This window comes from Oxyura jamaicensis, chromosome 2 (assembly GCF_011077185.1).
Source record: "Oxyura jamaicensis isolate SHBP4307 breed ruddy duck chromosome 2, BPBGC_Ojam_1.0, whole genome shotgun sequence".
NCBI classification, from domain to species: Eukaryota; Metazoa; Chordata; class Aves; order Anseriformes; family Anatidae; genus Oxyura; species Oxyura jamaicensis.
In genome coordinates, this window is record NC_048894.1 from 118,093,145 (window position 1) to 118,117,685 (window position 24,541).

General features: G+C 35.9%; 1 protein-coding gene across 7 annotated transcripts in view; it reads left to right on the plus strand.

Annotated features, from left to right (window-relative positions):
* Positions 1-24,541, plus strand: part of RP1 (RP1 axonemal microtubule associated) — a 217,760-nt gene that overhangs the window by 34,432 nt on the left and 158,787 nt on the right. For all 7 annotated transcript variants that reach the window (XR_004748453.1, XM_035318571.1, XM_035318573.1 and 4 more), the window contains exons 4-12: positions 9,873-10,036; positions 11,978-12,064; positions 13,786-13,912; positions 17,886-18,037; positions 18,613-18,691; positions 20,935-21,010; positions 22,577-22,653; positions 22,756-22,787; positions 22,925-23,054. Coding sequence is in view for 6 of the 7 variants with exons in the window: in XM_035318571.1 (XP_035174462.1) it covers positions 9,873-10,036; positions 11,978-12,064; positions 13,786-13,912; positions 17,886-18,037; positions 18,613-18,691; positions 20,935-21,010; positions 22,577-22,653; positions 22,756-22,787; positions 22,925-23,054 (924 nt within the window). In the remaining variant the exon portion in view is untranslated. The remainder of the gene's footprint in view (positions 1-9,872; positions 10,037-11,977; positions 12,065-13,785; positions 13,913-17,885; positions 18,038-18,612; positions 18,692-20,934; positions 21,011-22,576; positions 22,654-22,755; positions 22,788-22,924; positions 23,055-24,541) is intronic.

Consider the following 24,541-nt stretch of genomic DNA (forward strand, 5'->3'; position numbering starts at 1 on the left):
AGAATAATTGCATGTCTAGCATGCTGCTTTGTGAGTTACAATCAACTTTGCTTGGTCTCCAGAAAGAACACACTGGATGTATAGGAAAAACATACAGTCTTTCAGATATTTCTCCTCCAGTTTTTGGTTCTCCCTCCAATCTCCTCCTAGCTTGGCTACTAGTACTGAATCTGAGAGAGAGTTTGATTGCTACAACAAAAGATGATATGCAGAAAGCTACCTGTAGCTGTTCTGAAGTAATTACGCAGTTACAGTTTCTGAAACAAGCAACAGTTATGCAAAAAGTTGATGAACTAAAGGCTGCTTTCTCACATTTTCAAGAAACAACAGAAAATAACTTATTACATGCTGCAAAGGAATTCAAAAAGCAGGATTCCACACACTACCATGAGAATATACCCATACTTGAAAATCATAATGGTATGCATTTGCATGAAGAAGAAAAATCAGTTGAACCTTGTATTGCAAAGAACAGTTTGAATTCTGAAGAAGCTCTAACATCAGGTGAATTAGAAAGCTATTCAGATATACAGAAAGAGCTTTGTAGAGCAACAGAGATTTCAGATTTGAGTGCTTCCAAAACACAACTAGATGGTCAATATGTTGATCCTAATTCTATTAAATGTAACCTTTCATCAGCTATGGAACCATCTGAAACAACTGAAGAAATGGCTTATAATCTATATGAAAAACCTCATGATAAAAACATTAATGAAGAGTCAGATACTTCAGTAGAGCCTAATTCAACAGTTCACAGTGTAACTTCTAATGATAAAAACTGCATTTTAGATCAGGATACTTCTGAGATAGAAGGTGAAAAATATATTATAGATGTTAATACTGATCAAAGGGAAGTTGAAAAAGTTGATCCAAAGTCAACAGGTAGTGACAAAAAAGCAAACAATCAACTTAAACTAGTTACTGACACCTCTGCAGAATATAATTATGAGGATTGTTCTGTACAGGAAGGGAAGGAAGACACAGAAACTTGTGAGGAAACCTCTGAGAGGTTAGCTACTGTCTCTCCATTATCTTTTTGTTATGAATCTAAGCAAATTACAGAATGTGATATGAGTGAAGCAGAACAGAAATTGCAAGTAGAAGAATTGGAGAACAGAACATGTTCAGACACTTCTCAATTAAAAAAATGCTTAAAAAGTCCTGCCACTTCAGACTGGTCAGATTATCGACCAGATACTGAGGACAGTGATTATAACTTCAGAGCATCCAGTGATTTGACCAATGAAAGTGGAGAAGAAGCAGTACTTGAAAAACATTATAATACTGGCTATGTAAAAAGAACTATTGAACGACTTTATGGTAAGACAGAAGCTTCATTTAAGCCTGACTTTCAGAAAGGATTTTCTTACATGTCCAAAGCATTACAGAAAGATACTGAAGAATTCAGCTCTGCAGTGGTGAAAAAAAACCTTCAATTTTTTCAAGAACCTAGGCCTTGTTTTGCAGAGAAATTTTCACATTCTTCATTGTCATCACAAGAATTTCCACAAATCATTAACAAAGATGAAGCTACATTGAGAAAAGGACATATTTCTTTACCAACACCACAACCTACTCCTAATGGAGAAGAGACAAATTATATTAATGACTACTCAGGGGAACCTCCAAAGCAACATTGTCAACCTAGTGTACATGCTAATGAAGATGAAGGAATATTGATAGATAAAGGCAAATGGCTTCTCAAAGAAAATCATTTGATAAGAAGATCACCACCTGAGCGGATTGGAATGTATGGCAATTTGGATACAACATCAACAGACACAGTGCTTGATACTAACAGTGATGATGCTCCATACTCACATTTTGGCAATCTGAATCAGTATCCAGTCCTCAATGAAATATCTTCTTCAGAGCTTGAAGATATGGCTAAGCCCTCTAAAAATTTTTGCAACTACTTCAACATACCTCACAGTAGTGATTCAGACCCTTTACAGGATGACTTAAGTAGGGAAAGCAAGCCTGGCATCAATGGCAAAATCACCTCCCTTCCTGTAGGGAACAAAGAAAAGATCAAACCTTCAGTCATGGTAGGTTCTACTTCCACACATCTTTCCAGAGAAGCTGATACCAATTTTCCAGCCTTTACGTCTGTAGAATTTAGATTGCCTGATAACAAGGTGCATCCATTGGAGCAGCCTTTAAATGATGAACCCATACAATCTCAGCCAACTGATGTTAGTAATACTAACAGAAATGCTCTTCAGGAAGATTCTCTGGATAAGCTCCATGCTATATGTGGCCAACATTGTCCAATACTGATGGTGATGGTTACACCAATTAATGAAGAGCAGAGAGGGTATGCTTACCAAAAGGCATCCGATATTGAGAACCAGATGGGTCTATCTTTGTTGGCCAGTAAGAGTGAAAATTTACAATGGTTAGGGAAAGATTTATTAAAAGATGAAAATAATTATGTGACCCTGAAGAGGAACTTCATCAATAAGATTGCCAATATTTTTACCAGGTATTATGCTAATAACACTATAGATTTTATTAGTAACATTGGGATACTTACATCTTCAACTCTGAAAGACAAGAGCAATTTAAGGAGGTTACATGGTATAAAGAATATGATTTTAAAGCCTACGGAAGTCAGCAATTGTCAAGACAATGTATCCAAGTACATACCCAGTGATTATATGGTGGACACAAAGAGTAAGCTACCCAACACAAAGCCAAAAATATGCCAAATATTAAGAATAAGTCCAATTCGCATTGTTGGAGAAAAATTGTCTCCCTTGTTGACAGATCCAGTAGAAACCTGTCATTCTGAAATATTTCTAAAATGTGACACTTTTATAAATAACATTGAACATTCTGCCTCTGAAAATATGAAAAATGCAAATGCCTTTTGTACAGAAGAAGGAGGAGGAAGAGGAGGAGAAGAAGGAGGAGGAGAAGGAGAAGAAGGAGAAGGAAAAGGAGAAGGAGAAGGAGAAGAAGAAGGAGAAGGAGAAGGAGGAGGAGGAGGAGGAGGAGGAGGAGGAGGAGGAGGAGAGGGAAAAGGAGGAGGAGAGGGAGAAGAAGGAGGAGGAGGAGGAGGAGTTTGATTTTGTGCCATGGACAATGGATACAGCAAAGATAAGAAAGACATGTAATAGAGATCTTGGAAGTTCCATAACATCGGATTAATGACAACTTCAATAAAAATATTACCAAAATAAACCACTGAATGCCACATCCAATAAAACTCCCAATGTGAATACAACCCAGATAAATGTAAAACATAATTGTGTATCTTTATGGAAATACAGATAATTGCTTATTTTTTTGTCGGAAACAACAACAACAAAAAGCTGTTCTAATGGTGTTTTCTTACCTAAAACAAATGCTTTTCTCCTAAATATTATCTGTTCAGACATATTTAGTAATATACAAATCATGTCTTCTGTAGAGAAAAAACTACTACTAATTAAACAAACAAACAAAAATATCAAATTTTAAATATCTGCCTAAATTCTAAGGTAAGATACTTATATTCCATGACTTTCGAGAAAGAGTTTGAGAACTACCGTTCCATATAAATGCTTTGTCTGAGACAAAATCAAATGATATCTTTAATTTGAAATGAAAAGTAGGAAATACTATTCAATTGCTGTAATACAATGAGAAATAGAAAATGGTAGACGTGTTAATTTTACATAGATTAATATTGTCAAACAACTATTTCATTTTTTAAAGCCAAATTCAAAATAGTTATGTGGGTAAAGATGACTTTTGGTCTCCACATAGGAACATCCAGACCACAAATGAAATTTGCCTCTTTTATCCTTTTATCCAGAGGATACTGGAAAAGGAGGTTATTTATTATTTAGGCTTACACGGGCACTGAGAAGGGAGATTGTGCATCCAGACTTCTTGACTGACTTTGCCATATTCCCTTCAGGGTCTGCACCACTTACACTTAAAACTGTTCTACATACACTACAAGTTTTAATTGTGTTCTTTTTTTTTAACCTTTGTACTCTTTTTTTTTTTTTTTTCCTTCTGTAAATATGATGTAAGATGAGAATCCTAGGCATATTTAATATGTTTCAGAGTCTTCTTTCAATCTATTATTAGATTTTGGATGCCTGTTTACATCATTTTTTAATATCCTGTGTACTTAGTATGCAGTTATATATGGTTTACAATTTTCAGAAAATGATTTTAAATATAAAATTAGAAAATAATTTATATTGTGATTAGGAAGAGTATTTAATTTTATTTGCTTGTTTGTTTAGATTTTAACCCCTAATTCTGCACAATAACTTACTTCAGTATCAATCAAGTCAGAGCTATACCTGAAGAAGTAAAGTGCTATTTCTTCAGTTAGAGAATGAGAATTTGTCCTTTCTGTACTCTTGGAGGCTGCATCTGTAGGATGTAGGATCTTGGAGGCTGGCATGTAAATGGTACCACATGCTGGACCATGGTCATTTAGTTATCCCGACTGGGGACTTAATGAAAGCCTGACACAAATCCCTTTTGGCCCATGGGCCTTGATTGTCTCCCTCTGGCGAACAAGGCACATGTAAGAGAAGTAGAAGCAGGACCTGGAGCAAAAGGGATTTGCAGTATGGGTAGGAAACTTAGAAGCTCTCCAATTCCTTTTAGGAGTCTAGTGTTAGCCATGTTTCCTTGTAAATAACTGATAAGTTTCTGTTGTTTGAATCAGTGTTAATGTAAAATCAGTGTTATATGTAATAAACCAACATTAAAACCCTAAAGCAATGTTGTGATATTTACTAATAAATTGCATGCCAAATAGCTGTGTGTTTATCTGACTACACTGGTCCTATTTATGATTTTCTTACTCCCATCTTCACATTTTTGTGCATCTTTTGGCATGTTTTAGAACTGCTTGAAATGAAGAGTCTCAAGGATATTTTTTCATCCTTTTATATGGTAAAATAAAATAGAAATAAAAACTATGGTTTGAAAATGAAGCTTAAAATAATTAGAATCCAATTAAATGACATATAGCATTCTGCATACCAAGTTTCTATGCCATAAATAATGCCAAAAGGTTAATCTGGCAGATATATACATTACTCCATCACTTGCAGTCTTTCTGTTGGATTCATATCATCCTGTGCTGCATTCACACCTTAATTTATTCAGACATTCAAGAGTCTTTAATCAGATGTTTATTGCACTGTTACTGAGCAAACTGAGCACTCGAAAGGTGAGAGGTGTGGTATGGCCTTAGGTTGCAATTAACAGAGAGCACTGCAAGTACTGAAATTATTGTATTCACTGAAGGACTCCTGATTTCAGAATGTTAACAGGAAGAGAAGGAATAAAATAGTCAGCTCAGAGCAGGACAAAAGGTTTACAGTAAGATGTTCGATTCTGTCAGAGTTTATATATTCATTAATGGTTCAGGGAGGATGCAGAATATTAAGTGGTTGAGATACACAGAGAAAATAAAATTGCTTTTATTAGGTTGGAAAAAGACTGGAGAGACCCTCAAAAACTGTTGACTAGAGGAACATGTGGATTGACAGAGGGAAAAACACCATGAGGAGTAATATAAACTTCTTATATATAGCTTAATTCTGTAAATTAGCTGCAAAATGCATACAGAGTCTTTCTGAATGAGCCAAGGTAAAACATACTTGGAAGTGACAAGCATATCAAATAATATGTATAGAACATAAGAAAATTCAGTAGGCATTTAAAGGTTTTATATAAATTATGCTATTCTGGAAGGAATTAAATTTTTGTCTTGCTACTGTTAAAAAAAGAAATAGCCAACATGACATGTAGGCTATAGTCCCATGAAGAGAATTTCAGTTTTTCTAGTTTGTCTCTCTACTAGAAAAACAAACAAGCAAACAAACAAAAACCCACAATAATTTATAATATATAAATATTTGTAATAATTTAATATAAAATCATATAAATAATGTACAGCATTTAAGGACTAGGTCTCATGTTAAAACTTATTATCTATAGTCATTGTCATTTCCATTGGAGGGGTGTCCTAGAGCTTGGGTCCTTTTGCTGATATCCATCTTAACTGTTTTCCAATTTCTATCCAAAATCTAGTCATAGTTAGTTTACATTCATGTGTACCAAAACCATCAGCATCATTAAATTAGATATGTCTTTTCCTCCTCCTGATCTTTTGACAAAATCAGATATTCTCTCACCTTTTTTTCCACATAAGGCATTGTCTTCATTTCCTTTAATCATAATGGTTGTCTTTTTCAGGACCTATTCTAGCTTCAATTAATTTGTTTTTGAATATGGTTGCCAGAACTTATTGCAGCATGTGAAAGATTCTCTTTCTGAACTCTTCGACTCTGACAGTAAAATTTCTCTAATTAGAAATGTTTCTCTTGGTGCATCTTACAGTCAGATTGTTGCATCATATTAGTGAATATGATGTCTCTCTCTCTTTTACATGATAAATTTTTTTTTGTAGCATTATGTTTGTTGCATTATGTTTGTAGCATTATGTTTTGGCAGTATTTTAGAAATTCATTTCCTTGCATTTTATGCTGTTTTGTATTGCTTTTTTATACTACTCTGGATTTTCTGACCCTCTTATGCTTAATAAGTAACTCTTAGTTACTATGTTACAGAACCTATGTTATGAAGTATATTGACAAAATTAGGAAATCCGGATCAATCCCAACACAGATTCATGAATAATTTATTACTATCCCTATAAATTAACAGCTCTTATGTCAACACAAACTTACAATTTCCCATTTAGGTAGTTATTTCGTTACTCTGCAGTCTAGCACTAATTCTCCATTTAAACTATTAATTTCTCATATAATGCTGAGGTAGTGTACATCTATTGTAATTTCCTTGTCTAAAAAGATGATTATGTCCCACACAACATCATTGTCTCTAAATTGGAGAGATATGGATTTGATGGATGTACCACTCAGACGATAAGGAGCTGGCTGGATAGTGGCACTCAAAGAGTTTTGGGTTTTCAAATTCAACACATGGTGCACATAGCCTTTGCTTATTCTCTTTCAGTGTATGTGGTCAAACAATATCTTTACAATTTTATTTTTTCCTGTTTTACATCTCACTTTTCAGTTCATTTGACTTCATTAACCTGTTCCCTTACTTTTGGAAATTTGCTGTTTTTAAATCAAAGGCTTCATTTAAGATATATTTTTTTTGTCCTACCTTAATTTAAAATGAATCAATTTATGATTGCTTATTCAGGGGTATTTTGTACATCTCTTTCTAAAGGGTATTCACTGCTCATCAAGTCTAATTAAAATTGTATTTTCCTCTAGTGATCATTTCGGGAAGAAATGTACAGATTCTGACATTTAGAAATAACTCCTTTCTGCCATCTAGTAGGATTTATTCTCCTTCCTTCACAAGTTAGACGGTCTCATTATGGTACATGTCTTGGTTCTGACTTACATTGTTTATCTTTCAACTATCCTGTTCCAAAGTAAATGTAATCCAAACAGATTCTGTTTAATTTCTCATTATCCATGCATACACTTGTAGCTTTCCTGAAGGCTGCATGCCTAACTTATCTTTTGGGATCCATGCTCCAGGAGTGATTGCTTTTTTCATAATTTTACTGTTACCTCTGAATATGCAGATCTCTGTTTTGTGCTAGCAGTAACTGAATATCTAGATTACTGACCTCATTAATATTATAGCTTTTGTTCATTTTACTGTTTAACGTCCTTGATTCATTGCTTTTTCTACATTTATCAGATATATATTCTACTTTATGTGCATTGAAACTGACTGTGGAGAATGCACAAGTTGCAATATATTTACTCCTTATTTCTTGGTCTGAATACTTTTTACCACCTATGTCAGCCATTATGGTATATCCATAGTCTCTCAGGCAACAGAAGCATGAGTAAATTCCATGATATCAAATCCTTCCTCATGTCATGTGTTGATTTTATTACCTTGTTTACCTTTGAAACCGGCTGCTCTTGGCTTGGACTGGTGTACGTTTCATTGGGTTAGAAACTAGCTGAGTAGCTGGGCCCAAAGAGTCATGGTGAATGGAGTTAAATCCAGTTGGACACCGGTCACTAGTGGAGTCCCCCAGGGACTCCACTACCCAGGGCTCGGTACTGGGACCAGTCCTCTTTAACATCTTCATCGATGATCTGGATGAGGGGTTCGAGTGCGCCCTCAGCAAGTTTGCAGACGACACCAAGTTAGGTGCGTGTGTCGATCTGCTCAAGGGTAGGAAGGCTCTGCAGGAGGATCTGGATAGACTGGACCGATGGGCCGAGGCCAACGGTATGAAGTTCAACAAGACCAAGTGCTGGGTCCTGCACCTGGGACACAAAAACCCCAAGCAACGCTACAGGCTGGGAGATGAGTGGTTAGAAAGCTGCCTGGCAGAGAAGGACCTGGGAGTATTGGTTGACAGTCGGCTGAATATGAGCCAGCAGTGTGCTCAGGCGGCCAAGGCAAACAGCATCCTGGCTTGCATAAGAAACAGTGTGGCTAGCAAGGCTAGGGAAGTGATTGTCCCCCTGTACTCGGCTCTGGTGAGGCCGCACCTCAAGTACTATGTTCAGTTTGGGCCCCTTGCTACGAGTGAATCCAGAGAAGGTCAACGAAGCTGATGAGGGGTCTGAAGAAAAAGTCTTACGAGGAGTGGCTGAGGGAGCTGGGACTGTTTAGCCTGGAGAAGAGGAGGCTCAGGGGCAACCTTATAGCACTCTACAGGTACCTGAAAGGAGGCTGTAGCGAGGTGGGGGTTGGTCTGTTCTCCCACGTGCCTGGTGACAGGACGAGGGGGAATGGGCTTAAGTTGCACCAGGGGAGGTTTAGGTTGGATATTAGGAAAAACTTCTTTACTGAACGAGTTGTTAGTCACTGGAATAGGCTGCCCAGGGAAGTGGTTGAGTCACCATCCCTGGAGGTCTTTAAAATACATTTAGATGTAGAGCTTAGTGAAATGGTTTAGTGGAGGACTTGTTAGTGTTAGGTCGGAGGTTGGACTCGGTGATCTTGGAGGTCTCTTCCAACCTAGACTATTCTGTGATTCTGTGATCCTGTGACTTCTATTTCAGAAATTCAAAGAACTCCACTTCTCTCTAGTTGACCATCTTCTTCAGCATTTTAGAGGTATTTATTCATTCAAGCAGCAATTTTAGCAGTAGCGTTTGTTTTAATATTAATAACAGTTGGTGAATGTACCTTTTTCATAAAGATACACACAAATAAATGTAAATTTGTTTAAGACTGACTTGCTAACTTTTTCTTCCAGACATTATGTAGTGGACCAATGGATACTTGTTTTTCACCATTATCTTATTTGCTGATATGGGATTTCACAGGTCGTTTTCCTTATCCATTGTTCAGGCTGTATCTTCAGCATGTTTATGCAAACCTGTGCAATTCTTCTTACATTAGGTACACCTGCATAGAGTGACTTAGATGTCGTACACTTATCCAAGTTTTTCATTTATAACTTAGATTAACATGGAGGGTTATATGGTCACCTATCATCAGCCATTTTTCACAAAAAGTTGGGTAAAGAACTGCCTTTGTAATAGAAACAGTGAGCTAAATTCAGCTGTGGACAAAGCATCCTAAACAAACAGAAAGCCCTATTTCATATATTATAGTACAGTATTTCAAAACTGTTTTTGAAAATTGATCTGCAGTCATGCAATTTAAGTTTGTCATATGGCATATGCATACTCCAAAGGATGTGAATGTAACCTGACATTTTTTGGTTTTCACATGCATGACTTACCAAAGTCAATATTTGCTGTATTTTTGTGAAATATGTATTTTTGTATTCATTGACATGATATTATTTAGAATTCTGATTGCTGAAATACATTTTGCTTGAGAATTTTGGTTTAAGTAATTCAGAAAGTCTTTTTATCTTTTGATAGCTAGGAAATGGAAGGTGTCAGTCCTCACCAGTGATATGCCATCTGCAGAAACAAGTTCAAAGGTTTATATTACATTGTATGGGGATCACAGCAGTTCAGGGCCTATTTTTCTTGATGGAGAGGAGGGAAAATTATTTCAGAGAGGCAATGAAGACATCTTCACAGTAAGTAATACATATTCATTGTGCTGCCTTCTTGTGTCCCGCCAGATTACATGAAATTTCAAAATCTATATGATGGAAAGACAGGCAGTTTTTTCATAGCACATATTTTAAAACAAGAAACAGGACATAAATGGACAAATAAATTTAATATCTTTTCCCTCTCAGCCATCCAAAAGCCAGTTTGTTGCAATGTATTTCTTATCTGTTTAAGGATAACTTTATACAGTGCCCAAGAAAATACCAGGAAGAGGACAACAGTATACAACTACTTGTATAGTATAGTTTTTAAATTTAAAATGGAGCAACAATATTAAAAATGAAGTGACAAGTGGAGAATTAGGGGATGGAATAAATTTTTAACTTTGTTAAATACCTGCTGCCTTATTTCAATTAATTGCAATTTTTGACACCTCTAATAGAATCTGTCTGAAGCTGCTTCCGCTTTCAGTTACACAAATAAGTTTCTCCTCCATTGGTCTAGTTCTGTGATGATTTCAGTAAGCCTGAACAGCTCTCTTCTCAAGAACTGCATAGCTTGAGTGTGTATGTGGGATAGTCAGTGGATATCTCTAGGAGGTGTTATCCACATGGATGTTATCCATTATTAACATCCATGATACCAAGTACCCTTCTGAGAAGAGGTATGGCAGCACTGATGAGGAGCTCACCTTTTCCACAATAGTCTCACGGTTACCTGGGATATAGGAAATACTGTTCCTGGTCTCATCAGCCTGATGGAGGCAGGAGAATCCAGCACCTCTGCTAGTGTGCTGTTCTCTATCTGTGATATCAAAAAACAGATATAAGATTGAAATGAAATAAAATATGTAACCAGGGTAAAAATACTCTTTTCATTAGAGAGAGTTTTAGCTGTGTTTCTTGCTCCCATTATTATCATTAATCTTATCCCCAGTGACTCTTAACTGGGAAATATGGAGACAGTCTCTGGTTTGGAAATTAGGATTCCCTTGTAGATGAGAATCCATAGCACCAAATGCAATTAAGGAGTGCATACTCTAAAATGTATAGAAACAGTCACGCCTCTCTGCTTGCATTTTGTGCTAGATCTAAGTTAATTCAGGTCTGTCTTCTCTGCTCTGCCTCTTTATTGTTTATAACAGTGTGTTCAGGAAAGTTCACAATACAGGGAATTCAGTTCACACCCATCTCTACCCTGACAAATGAAAACATGAAAATGAATTCTGTAGAAAATAAAAGGACAGTGATTCCAGGCTATATCATAAGAAAATAATGATAGTGCAAGGAGGTGAAGTGCTCACTGTATGTTTCTAGTGCCTTGAAGATAAGCTTTCCATTTCTACACTTAAGTTCATAACTAGTTGTTTAAATAACCTTCGCACAAAGTGATTCCCTCAGCACCCTGTTATCTGTACTGGACATGCTCATTCAGCCTGAACAAACGCTAATCTTTCAAATATAGCTTTTTAAGTAGATTTAATTGAAATGATTTTTAAAAAGAAACATCAAATCTGACCACAATTGCCTCCAAAATTGTAAGGCATACCCTTCTGTAGGTGCAGAGAAAAACTCAGAGGTATGTGGGAGGTGCTTGAGAGATAGAAATAATTTTATAGCAGGTCAGTAACATAGGTACTAAACTGAGACAGGTCAAGAGTTTTTTTTATAGTGATACCTATAGTCTGTATTCATCTCTCACTGAGGTCAATATTCAGTGAGGAAAAAAAAAATCTAAAAGAGCATCTTGAGTCATTTAGACAGTGTTGGCAGGCTACATGGTTTGCCATAGGGGTTGTCTTTAAAAGAAAGAGCCAAGTTTCTAAAGATAGCCTGGAGCAAAATATTTTGGAACCACCTGTTTAAATATCAGAATATTTTATTAATATGAACTAAATGAACTTCTGTTATATGTCTTTCTTGTAAGAAATGTTCTGTGTTTCATCGGTTGTGTTCCTTTTACAGGTTCAAACCGGAAACATAGGAAATCTCTACAAAATACGCATAGGACATACAAATTCAGGAAATTCACCTGCCTGGCACTGTGAAGAGGTAAAAGCAATAAGAAGGAATTTTGTCTTTCCAAAAGTAGTCACTATGACAATGGAGTCAAAATATGAGTCAGAAAAAATCCTCGGGATATTTATGTTCGCCTCATCAAATACTTGTAGCTACTCGTAAAAAGACGATAACAGATTCTCTTCTCTCCTCACTTAATAAAAGATCTTAATGAAGGTAAAGCAAATATAAAGTGAAGCAAATTAGCTAGTTCTGTTTCTAGCTTTGGTTGTAACACCTAGTGGATACGTTTTTGGACTGGGAATGAAAATATCTGGCTTTTATTCTTAGTGTTAGTGAGGTACTATGTGTGCCAATGATAGACTATGCATGCCTGAAATGCTTCCCTCTTTGTGGCAGAATTTCTTGTCCTTTAATTAGCAAAAAGCAGTTTATAAAGGGCTTTAGAAGCTTTTCCTGAACTCACCATTATAAGCATGCTTTAGGGTAAATTTTGATCTATCTATTGAAAAGTGCCCACTCATTAGTTAATAATAGTTTATTTAATAGTTAATAATATAGTTAATAATAGTTAATAATAGTTATTTAATAGTTAAATATTCACTGATGAATGTTTGAACTCTTTGGTTGTTTGATGCTTTAACTAGTTGTTTTCATTTGGGGCTGAGACTCAATAAGAAGACAGAGTATGGTCTGGTTATCGAGATATATATAATTGTATGACACACCCATTTAAACTGACTGATTTAAGAGATAGTGCTCTATAATTGCAATGCTTTTATAACAGTTAGGCATGCTACTCCTCCCTCAATATTCCATAGTTTCTGTGACTTTCTCTGTACTGAGATGGTTTCAGGACTGCAAACATCCAAAAAGGTACTGCTTCTCTAACTCCAAGTTCCCGTTCAAGATCTCTCAGCAGATGTTGAGAGGCTGAGGTGTGCCAGGTTTTTCAGACAAGATTAATTTATTTCTTTAAAGTTCAGTATTAAAGCAGTAAAAGTGATGAAAATGTTTCCAATAATTCTGAATTTATTCAATTAAGATTAAACGATAAATCTCCTAATTAAGGAGATTAGATTCTGCAAAACAAAGAGCAGGAGTGAAATTACAGGTAGAAATATCTTTGCTTCTCTCGACTAGTCCAAAATCTATTGTAGCTGCTAGTATAAATTAGCATAATCAGGGAATATTCTAATATATAATAGACTTTGAGATGCTTGCTATGGAATACCTTGAAGTATATAATAAATGGAGGTCCTTCCCTTCTTCAGCTGGTGTGCATATGGTCCATTTACTGCTATATACTAGAAGTTGGGTATGGAAGAAAATTGTATGGGGCAGACTGGTGTTGGGGCTAGCACTTTCAAAGTTTATTTACATTACAAGCAGTGCTGAAGAATCAAAACCTGCTTCTTTAATACAGAGTATGTTATAACATGGAATATTTTGTAGTAATAAAATAAGTTAAAGGAATAAATTCACAAGCATTACCAAGCTTCCCAGCAAGAAGTTACCTATTTGGTAAGCCAGGCTACCTGGTGACAGTCTATGTGGATATACCAGCTGCAACAACAAGTCTATATTTTGTAGGACTGCACCTGAGCTGATAAACCCTGTTTCTCGTCTATGCTGTAATTACTCTTCCCTGAGGTCCTGAATCTGACTGACTGAAAAGTCAGGTTGGGGGCAGTTGTATCCAGGGAGCAGACAGAGATTAGTATTTTAAATTGCAATTCTTGGTGCTGCATTAGGTGCAGTTGCTGAACCTTTTCTCGGGGGAGCAGTTTTCTTTCCCTGCATGTCGATGGCTGGCCTGGGACCATGGGGAAATATCCATGGAGCTTCCTGTTTTCCATCAGGGTCAGCCTGTTCTTCCAGGTAAGCATAATGCCACATTGGCTAAGTCAAGTCACAACCAGATCCTGACAGAGATGAGTTCATTGTTTTGCATGCTTTTAGTTTCACAGGTTCTTCAATGATATCCTCCAGATTTGATAAGATTTTCAGCATCTGTGTTTGCTATAAAATAGAGACAATATTAAAGACACCTCACAGATATTGGCTTATATTTTTGTTTATAAAAGAGCCAGAAAACAAAAGCAACACATAGCTACCGTGAAGACATCACATGAGTCAAATCAAAAACTCTACTTTCAATTACTGAAGTACTCTACATAACTCTACTATGGCTATTGTAGCTGCTTTACTTTCTTGTGGGTAGCTGAGACAGGTTTGCAGAATACTTCTAATTTCTGGGTTTGGAAGAAAACCTAACAATATTTCGAAAGGTTACAAGTGCTATAAGCTCTATCACTGACATACTACCACTACTACTATAATTATATCATAATTCTAAAGGTCATTGATGCCAAACAATACCAAAATTATTAGATGTTGCTGCTGTTTCACTTCTTTAAGTCTCTGATCTACCACACTAATCCATTTTGGTTGTTGTTTCTACATGATCTCTCTCCTTCAGTGACAGGAAGGAAGTCAAAGAAGTCTGCACTTGCTCTTTCTTTTCCTCCATTCGTCCTTGCTCCTTCCTAGCCTAAGAAAAAGTACAAAGGCAGAGCAAGGTCAGTGTACCCCATGAGAGACGTGGGTGATGGAACAGGAGTGCTGGGGAAGATTTCCATCCTTCAGAGTGTGAAGGTAGAGGGGAAAAATCATACCACCACCAGTATTACTTGTGCTGAAACTTTAATTTCAGAAAGATCCTCCTGGGACATGTTCCAGGCCCTCCTCTCTTCCCTTACCAAAAGAAAAGATCAACTGTAGAGAACACGACTAATTAATGAGAGAAACTTACATTCAGAGTTCTTGAAAAACTCTAAACACCTATTTTCAGGATGTTTAATACTTTATCAGTGCTTGGTGGTATTCCGGCACCTTTGGTTGACTGTCAAAAATGGAAACAGTAACAGCCATCACTATTGGGTTGCAGGCTACAGGAAGAGGATATAAATGAATTTGAGGATCCGAAGTCAAGAAAATGGCACATGAATATGGGAAAAATTACCATAGGACAGTAACTCTAGTAGTAGTGGTAGTATGTCAGTAAAAGAGCTTGGTGGCTTGGAGCTGTATTTACGCCTATGATGGTTTAGGACTGAGGTTAAGAACCTGGAAAGAAAAACATAAAAAAAATCTTGTGCCTCATTAATATGTCTTTAAGAGAAAAAGAATAGCAGGAAATATTTCGTCCAATGATCTAGTTAGCAGCTGCAAATGGCTCATTAAATACTGTAAAGTGGGCTTGGCCAGCCCTAACCACAATGATTTGTGATCCTGTGTGATTTTTGTCTTCATACCCTTGAGGGCACAAAAAGCCTCATATGCATTCAGCCTGTGTCCTCATAGGTTAGATCTCTTTGGGAGATTTTGGTATTATTAGTGTAGGGGAACATACAAGCACTTCAGTAAAAAAAAAAAAAGAAAAAAAAAGAAAAAAACAAACACTTTAAAATAAATGTTAATTAATAAGCATTAATGGGTTGTTAAATTGAATATACTCAGCTCCCCTACATGCAGTATCTGTTCTTTCCCAGCGTTCCCTTACATAATATTCTGGGACCTTGACCTTTCCCACCTTCCAACTTTCAGGCTTTTCTTTCCGAGTAGGCTGTTCTTTTGTTTCTGAAATAAAAATATAATGAAAGACTTTTATTATCAAGTAATCTTGATGCTTTGTAAAGCACAACAGCACACTTAAAACATCCTCTCAATCTGCATTTTGTAGTTAACAATTTCTCTCACATAGGAAAAGAAGAAAAGAACTGTGTATTTCTGCTAACCTCAGTATAAGAGGGGTCATGATGAATGCTTTGGAGAAGGAAGTTTCATCTCTAAGTTAGTAATTGAAAGACTCTGTGTCTTTTTGCCATTATTATATTTCTGCATGAGACAGAGAAAGAGAACATAGCTTTTAAATTCAGAGAAGATAGTTTGATAACAGAACAAGTGGAGAGGTCTGGATTCAGTCTGAAAGAGGGATGATGAGAGGCACTTTAAAACCAATTTCTGAATAAAAAGAGGCTGAAACACTTTCTGATTTAACAGACTTTTGCATTCAAAGAAAAAAAATATGTCTGAATTAATCTGTTCAGAACTATTACATAGTGACTCCATGGCTCTAATTCTGAGGGACTGAGCACCATTCGTTTGACTTTTTATCCTCAGTCATTTAACTCTTGTTCCCTTCTGTTCATGTCTTGTGACACAATTTTTGATGATATGATAATGAACTACTTGCTGGAGATAAATCAGAGTTACACAGTGTTTGGTGACTGAGGACCTCTGCTTTTCTTGTTGCAGAAACTGGGAAGTAGACAGTCAATGAAGGAGGGAGTTGTAGCACTAAAGAGTGTCTGGAAAATTGAATTCTCTTGCCTGCCTCTACATAAAATGGGGAACCTGTTCATGTAGGTGCTGTAAAGAAAAAAAAATGGGGAAGGAAATAGATCAGGTGGTGACATGGTGAATGATGTGGATAAAAGACATTATTAACTGACAGTTGTTAAATTAAAACTATTTTGAGTATTAAGGCAGGTTTATTTTGGAAAACAAAACAGTACTAGACTACTATTACAGACCATATAAAGTCCCTGTGACTTAAATGTGGCTGTTTTTTGTCCTAATGCTAATAGGTGATCTGTAAAAAGATACACGTTCTCCCCCCTTGTTCTGTCTCTGCTAATTCACAGGCACAGGGGAAATAACTAAATTTTGCAAATAATCCTGACATTTTCTAATTTCAGAATGCTGTATTTACAAATGTAATGTTTTACACTTATAGACACAAATAGATGTAAAGAATACAATTCATTCTCTTAATTTTTGTTATGTACAGTATTCTGTGGAATATCTGAAGGAAAGAGGAGTCACTATGTTTTAGGATAAAAACTATATGAGTTATAAACCATGTGATGACCCCTAGTCTTATGAGAGGTAAAGGTGTCAACAAATTGTGAAAATTTAGAGATGTCAAAAATTGTGAAAGTTGCTTGATTATTTATTTATTTAATTAGTTAGTTAGTTTTTCTAAGTCTCTAGCCTAGGTTTACCTGTAGTACAATGCTCCAGTGTAGTGTAGAGGCAGCCAGTGAACATTTCTGAATGAGCTAGTTCTGATGACAAGAAGCAAGCTAACACAATATCATAGAGCTATGTGTGTGCACATTAAAATAATCTGTGCCTTTCCCAAGTTTCTGCTGAGGATTATAATCATATACTTTTATCTTAATTCTGATTTTTCTAGGGTTCTAACATCTGCATTCTAAAAACCACATTTTCCTATTGATACATATGTTTAATATACCATAGTCTTTACTTCAGTTTCATGGGATTTTGACTCAAGTTTTATTTTGTATTTTTGTATGTGACAGAGGAATTTGATACTAATGTATTTCATGAAGCAGTAGGATATTTAAACAATGCAGATTTCTGAATTCTGAGGTCCTAGAAAAATAAAATTACTGTGATGGATTTTTGCTTGTTTGGTTAAATAGTGCATTCAAAATGTTGATGGACTCCGTTGCTTGCTATAGTTTTGGTCTTGCTACTTACATTGAACCTAATCTTGGACTTCTGTTATTTACTTTTCAGCTTAATGATGTTTTTCAGATGCTGCTGCAGGACAAAGGCATCCTGCTGTGCATTTAAAGTTCAGTTCTCTTTGCATTCCCATTCCACATTATCTTACTTAATATTGAGTAGGAGTTTTGAGATTTTATACCTTAACTGCTCTTGACACAAATGTATTTGGACTCTACAGGCCCATTTGCAGCTAGGTGTTATTCTAACTATAATAGTGCTTATGATATGAAGGATTGTCATCTTTTATTGTCAGTGACTGTCTATGAAGTACATGTGACAACAGGAGAACTGTGGAATGCTGGAACGGAAGCTGATGTCTATATTTCTATCTATGGAGAAAAAGGTGACACAGGATCAAGACAGCTGCTCAGATCACAGAAACCCAAGAAATTTTTGAAAGGACAAGTGAGTGAAAGAGCATTTTCTGATAAGTTTGGCTGGCTTTTCTCTCTCAGGTGGGTGGTTAAGCAAATCCGATTATGAGAGATGGCTACCACATTCCAATGTTTCTTAAAAATTCCACAATTAAGCCAAAATTACTCTCTAAAGGTATATCAGTGCTTATGGAAGATGATTAGAATTTTCATTTATAAAATAGATAAACTGTGTGCTTTAATACCTAATATTTAATTCCTTTGATTTAATAAGTGGAGAGAAAAATGAAACTTTACATTTTATATCTGCATATCTGAAGTTGAAATCTTCTGCAACTTGTATTTGTTTAGCCAGTTGAGCTTTGAGCGGCTTTTTGTTTTCTGACTTCATTCATTTTAATGGAACTATTCCCATTAGCTTATAAGTAGGCTTATTTCTTTTGATTCAGGACACCTGTCTTTGATTTGCTCTGACATTATCATTAGCTGATATTTCAAAAGGTGCCTTTGACAGAAGAGTTTTATAGATTTAAGTAGGTCTTTGGGATTTGATGGCTGAAAAATGTTTTAAATTTCAGATTTTAAAGTTTTGTTGCTTGATTACAGACTGATATATTTTCTGTGGAAGCTGTTCACCTTGGACATTTGTACAAGATTGTTATAGGACACAATGGTCTTGGATCAGGTCAGAAATCTCTTTATGTGGATACTGAATACTACTCGAGAAGTTATTCACCTTTTCCCTGAAATACATTTTATTTTTAAAATACATATTGTATGATTTTTTTTTTTTTTTCCAGAAGTGGGACAAATATTTCTAATGAAACCGTTTAAATGGCACAGTTACCTTATTTAAAATCTTTTGTTTTCACTTTTGGAATGCTTCCAGGCATTACGTTAAGAATCCCATCTGTAACTCCTCTGTCAGTTTTAACAAATCCTCACTGAAAAACTGAAGAGGGGCATTATTAGTCACACTCTGAAGATGCAGTTGGAGATTTTGGTTACAGTATCTTGTCATTAGACTTAATAATAATAAATCAATCTTCTTGCAATCAAAAGATTTGTTTTGTAAAGTCTTGAGCCTAAATATTGTAAAACATAACAAGATATTTTGAGCCAAATAGCAGAGCTGTGGAGACAATGTAAAATAAGTTGTAGAATAGTTCTCTGCCCAGTTTTCTCTTCTATGCTCAATCGTGCTCTGCTCTTCTATTTACCTATATAGCTAGAACATCTCAACTTTTTCTCTGTTGGTAAGGGAAAGAATATCACTTATATTTTGTAGTCTTCCTCTGTAAGTGGCCATAGCTGGATGCCTTTAAGCAGAGGCAGTGCTCAGATACCTTTGAGGTTAAAGCAATAAAGGTATTCCTCTCTCCAGTACTCTTTCCTGCCCTACTTCTAGATGTGGAGTTGCTGGAGGTTTTGTTTACTTGCTTTGTCTCTTTTCGTGCCTGTCAATGGATAAAGAGTGCAATAAATGAATAAAGGTTTCCCTTTGAATAAGGAGACTGGAAGAGAACAGTCATCTCTAGAAGTTCTCAGAAGTTCTTTTTCATGAGATTACATAGGACTGTAAAGGAAAACAGCTTGGAGAAAAGACATTGTGTGAAGATCTTGCTTTTCTCCTGCACTCCCCGGTGCTACCTACTGTGAATTTTTAGTGAAAGTCTGCCCTTAATTCTCAGCTCCTTACTTTAAAGATCCACTCCACCACTGTTTTTGTTATGGGCTCACTTGAGCTATGCTCTTAGCAACTCAAACAGACTGAGCCAAACTCAGAACAAATGTGGTAAGACAGTTTATTTTTCTGTACCTGCATTGAAGAAGTGGGAGAAAAGTTTTCTAGTCCAGTTGCCTTGACCATCACTTATGTTTGTGAACCTGTCTAAAAACCTACAGTTTTTTTCTACAGACTGTAGAAAATGTAAGCTTACATACAACAAGCTTTCATTTGCCTTTTACCTTCAGTGGACCCCTGGTCTCAGTGGATAACTTCCTAGAGGTGTGTAGACCAGAGATGTTGAGAAGCTTTTTTTTGGGGTGGGTGGGATGGGGTGTGCTTTTGTTTGTTTATTTAGTTAGTTGGTTTTATTTTTCCTGGTCACCCAGATTTCACTACACATTAAAATCATAATGTTAACATAGATGCCATTCTTAAACCTTTCCACTCCCAGATGCTTTCAAGAGAGAATCCAATGCAATCTGATGTTTTAGTATGCAATAAAGCAGTTGTCTGTAGTGAACTGCAGTGCTATGCTTGATTCACAGCAATAAACAGATCAACAATATCATTTTTTACCCTCTTGTCTTTGCGTTAGTCAATGTGGCCCCATAGAATGGGAAGTGGCATCTTTAAATTGGCAAATATCAATTTCCTGGATGTCTGAAATATTCCAAAGGATTAATACTTGCAGTCTCTTGCAGTGTTTCACCACTAAGCAAATACTGCAGCATTTGACCCTTGAACTCTCTAGGAATTGATTTTTTGCTAATGATGTTAATAATATGTATTCTACCATGAATATTCATATATATTTTAATACTAACTCTAGAATTAAAAATTTAAGAAGCCGATAAAGTGCTATTATAATGATAAGCTGCCATCTAACTAATCTAATCTTGTTGATATTTTAATTGGCAAAACCAAAAAGTGTTATACTATGATTAAATGAGAAGAATTGTGCAGTTAGAGCCACAGCAGTCAAGTAGGGAGCCAGCATTTTGCCTTCCTATCAGAACGCTCTACAGTACCTGGATCATGTAGTTTCCGCTCCATCAGGGCAGCCATGACTCTAGCAACCTGCCAGAGAAGCTGCAGATCTTGTAGTTCCAGTAGAAAAGAGAAAGCCACAGGAAATAAGACTTCATTACATTTGCCCTTCGTTAACTTTTTTATTTTTATATATTTTTTTTTAACGAAAGGAAATGGATGGTATCTGGACAAAGTTGTAATCAAGGATCCTATAACAGATCTGGATTATACTTTTCTTTGTCACAGGTCAGTGGTATTTGTTTTTTAATAAATTTTAATAAATTTGGTTTTTAATAAATTTCTTCTGAAAAGTGTCAAAGTTTCTTCCTGTCAAAGCAAACATATTTACCCCAAAGTCAGCTGAAATGATCTAATTCTTTTTATAGCTCTCTGAGTTGCATCTGCCCCAAACCTCTGGTGTGTTTGAGCTAGAGAAAAAACAATAAAAATTTCTGCCATGCAATTATCCATTTTGGCATCTAGTGAAAGATATAAAAGATACTTTTCTGGGGGCACATTCCTCCATATCCAGCACTTTGGACCTGATATCAGCAGACTCATTCTTCCATGTCTTGAGATAAAAGGCTTTTCAGAAGAGTAGATTGCTGTATTTCTGGTGGACTGATCCTACTTTATTGAAACCAGCATGGAGACTAACTTAAGGTTCAGGATCAGACTTAAGATCTTATGAAATGGCTATCATAATTGCAGATATCTGACTGCATCTGTTTTTCTTATTTGCTTTACAGCCTGTCACAGGGTTGCAACATAACTTGAAGCAATCCTACCTTCCCTGATTTTTCCTCTGCAGATGCTACTGCTCTGAGTCTTCTGTTCTATAGCTCATTTCTAATTTTATATACTGCTGATTAATTCTCAACACCTTATGGAAAAATTATAGCTGGTAAGGATCAGTGCAAATACTAGGAATGAAAAAGTCCAGTCACGTATGAATCTAGCTACAGTTTGCCAGTGGCACCTCAATTCTATTTCCTCTTCTCACTTCTCTGAGTGAATAAATAATTGTCTGAGACAGCTCAGAGTGAGCGATGTGCACACTGAAGCTGATTTATGTTTGAGTAAGGGTTTTCTGCCTATCAGATACAGCACCTCATCTTTGCCTGACCTAATTTTGATTCTGTATTCTAGATGAGATGAACTGCTATGAAGAGATCTATAATGCTAGTTTCATACATAATTTAGGGATAGTTCAAATCCATTTCAGGCAGAAAAATATGTGCTAGTTATTCTTAGAGCCTGATGCCACTCTTGATGATCTTGCTCCTACTATGTGTGAATCTTTCAGACTCAAATGAAGTTAGACTTGACTTATATAAGAATATGTGAAGTAAGTACATTAGTATTGTAAAAGCATAGTTCAGATGTGGTGAAAGCAGTGCTTCTGTGGGACATGCTGCAACTTGCATCCTGTTGTACCCTTCTTGCAGACAGGAAGAGCAAACATTAGGCCACTGCACCTTTCATTATTGATCTGGGATCAATATAACTTCTATTATTTGTAATAATTAGCTTAGGTTCTTTTATCCCAGTTGAGGAAAGTGTTTACTTATACGTTTCATAAAGAAAGAAAGAACCCCACTGTGAACAACCCCAAAACCAGCCAAACAATAACAACAACAAAACCACTTTTGCCAAAGTCAAGGTCTTTTCACCAAAGCTGGATTTTTGTATTGCTGTATGTTAACCTTGAGACTTTAATAAAAACAAGAGAAAGTGTCAGTATGCCATGTATGCAGGACTGTGGGAATTGCCAGTCAAGGTTATATTACTGAAATGGCTTCTGTTTTTCAGATGGCTGGACAATGGGCAGGATGATGGCAACATTTCTAGAGAATTGACTGTGACAGATGCCAGCACTTTTCCAGGAAGTAGGTGAAAATTGGTGGGGAAGAGAACTCAGATTCACCATGACTGTGCTGAATGGGATAAGGGTGCTTTGTAAATTAATCACATGCTTTTTATCTATACAGGACAAGAGCTGGAACTCAAGAGAGAAGAAACTGTAAGGACTTACCTTTTTAGTTTTATTTAAACCATTCAAATTATGCTTTGAATGAAATCATGTCAGTTATTCCCAAGCATGTCAAATTCCTGCTTATCATCTTCTCATAACTCTTTTCTACTTGTTTACAAAACCAGTGGGCTGCCGAAAAGTGGAAATTCCAGAAAGGCAATACACTTCAGTTTTACAACAGGCTCACCTGTGGTTTCATATGCCTCAGTCCAGATAGCAAAGTAGATGCTCTTGGTGACAAGAAGAACAAATATGGTAAAGTATATTTCATATATGCATAAATGATACAAGAAAGAAGAACTTGATAGTTCACTGTGATCTCACGTAGTGATTCCTGTAATGAATAGGAATAAATAATTGTAATAAAAATGTTATTCCTTAGAGTTTTTATTTGTGTTAATGACTATAAAACTCATGAGTTATATGCTTGGTTTACATATAAAGCATGAAAAAATCTCATGTGGTATCTTGTCACTGTCCCTTACAAAATAGAAACTTCTTGTCATCTGTAGCTTGAATGATCCCATGAAAATGCCATGGCAAAGACAGACATAAGACATAATCTTAGATCCATCCAAGCTAACAAGTTCAACTTTCTAGGTATAGTTTATTCATAGGGAGTGTGTGTATATGTGTATCCTTTTGTTTCATCCTTGTCATTGATTTTAATGGCATTCTTCCAGTTCCTCTTCTTTAACAGCTTCCATCTTACCATGTTACTAACCGTTATTATAGCTAGTATCATATTAGGCACACTTTTTTAAAATTTATTTTTAAAATTTTCATGACAGTGGAGTTGCTCAGCCTTTCTCACATATTCCTAGTGACCTTACATGCATCTTTTTGGAAATGGTAGAACAGAATTTTGCAGGACACACCAAAGGCTGTGTGGACAGCAGGGAAATACTTCTTAGCATAGCCTATAAATGCACCTCAGAAAAACTGCACCAGCAAACTCAGATGTATAACATGGGAGATCAGTAGTATTATAACATTGCAAGTGGGTGTTAGTTACTCTGTTTTAGTAAAGCTATTTTTATTAGTTATCATTTTGGATCCTTTAGTTCAAAGTATTTGGTGATTCAGACACTGAATAACTCAAATCTCCTATCTCCAATGACTACTGGAAGTCAGAAAAATTAACAGTATTATCTGCAGCCTCCCAAAAGACTTAGTAATACTTAGAAATTAAACTAGTAATAAAAAAGAGCTTGATTTTTATGAACAATATTATAAAGTTGCCATAATATAAGAGGAACAGACATAGTCACCTGGGAATAACTATTCCTATTTTTATAGTTCAGAGTACAAAAAAAAACACTAGTACAAAATGAATGAAAACACCTACCATGCAAGTCTTCCGCCACCAGAACAACACTTTTCTCCCACAATTTATTTGAGATTTCTTTGTTACTTAAATGTACAGTAATCTACAGAGTGGCTAGGATAGTCATGTACAACAAAAGTCCATAAGTGCTGTCTTGGGAGCTGTTGTCTAAATTTTCATTAAATTTTCAACTGTTTCTTTCTGTATGCTTTAGAGTCCTCCAGGATAAGCTTATCTTTCCTAATAGAAAACTTCCAATTTCAATTACAGGTAGAACTGTTTATTTGTCTTCAGCAGATCTAAAACAATATAATCTAAAGCCTTTCACTATGCTGATGGCAAATTGTATTAGATGATGATTTAATTCAAGGTTTTTTAATTTCTCAAGAAGCTTTATCTCTATCTGAAAGCAGAA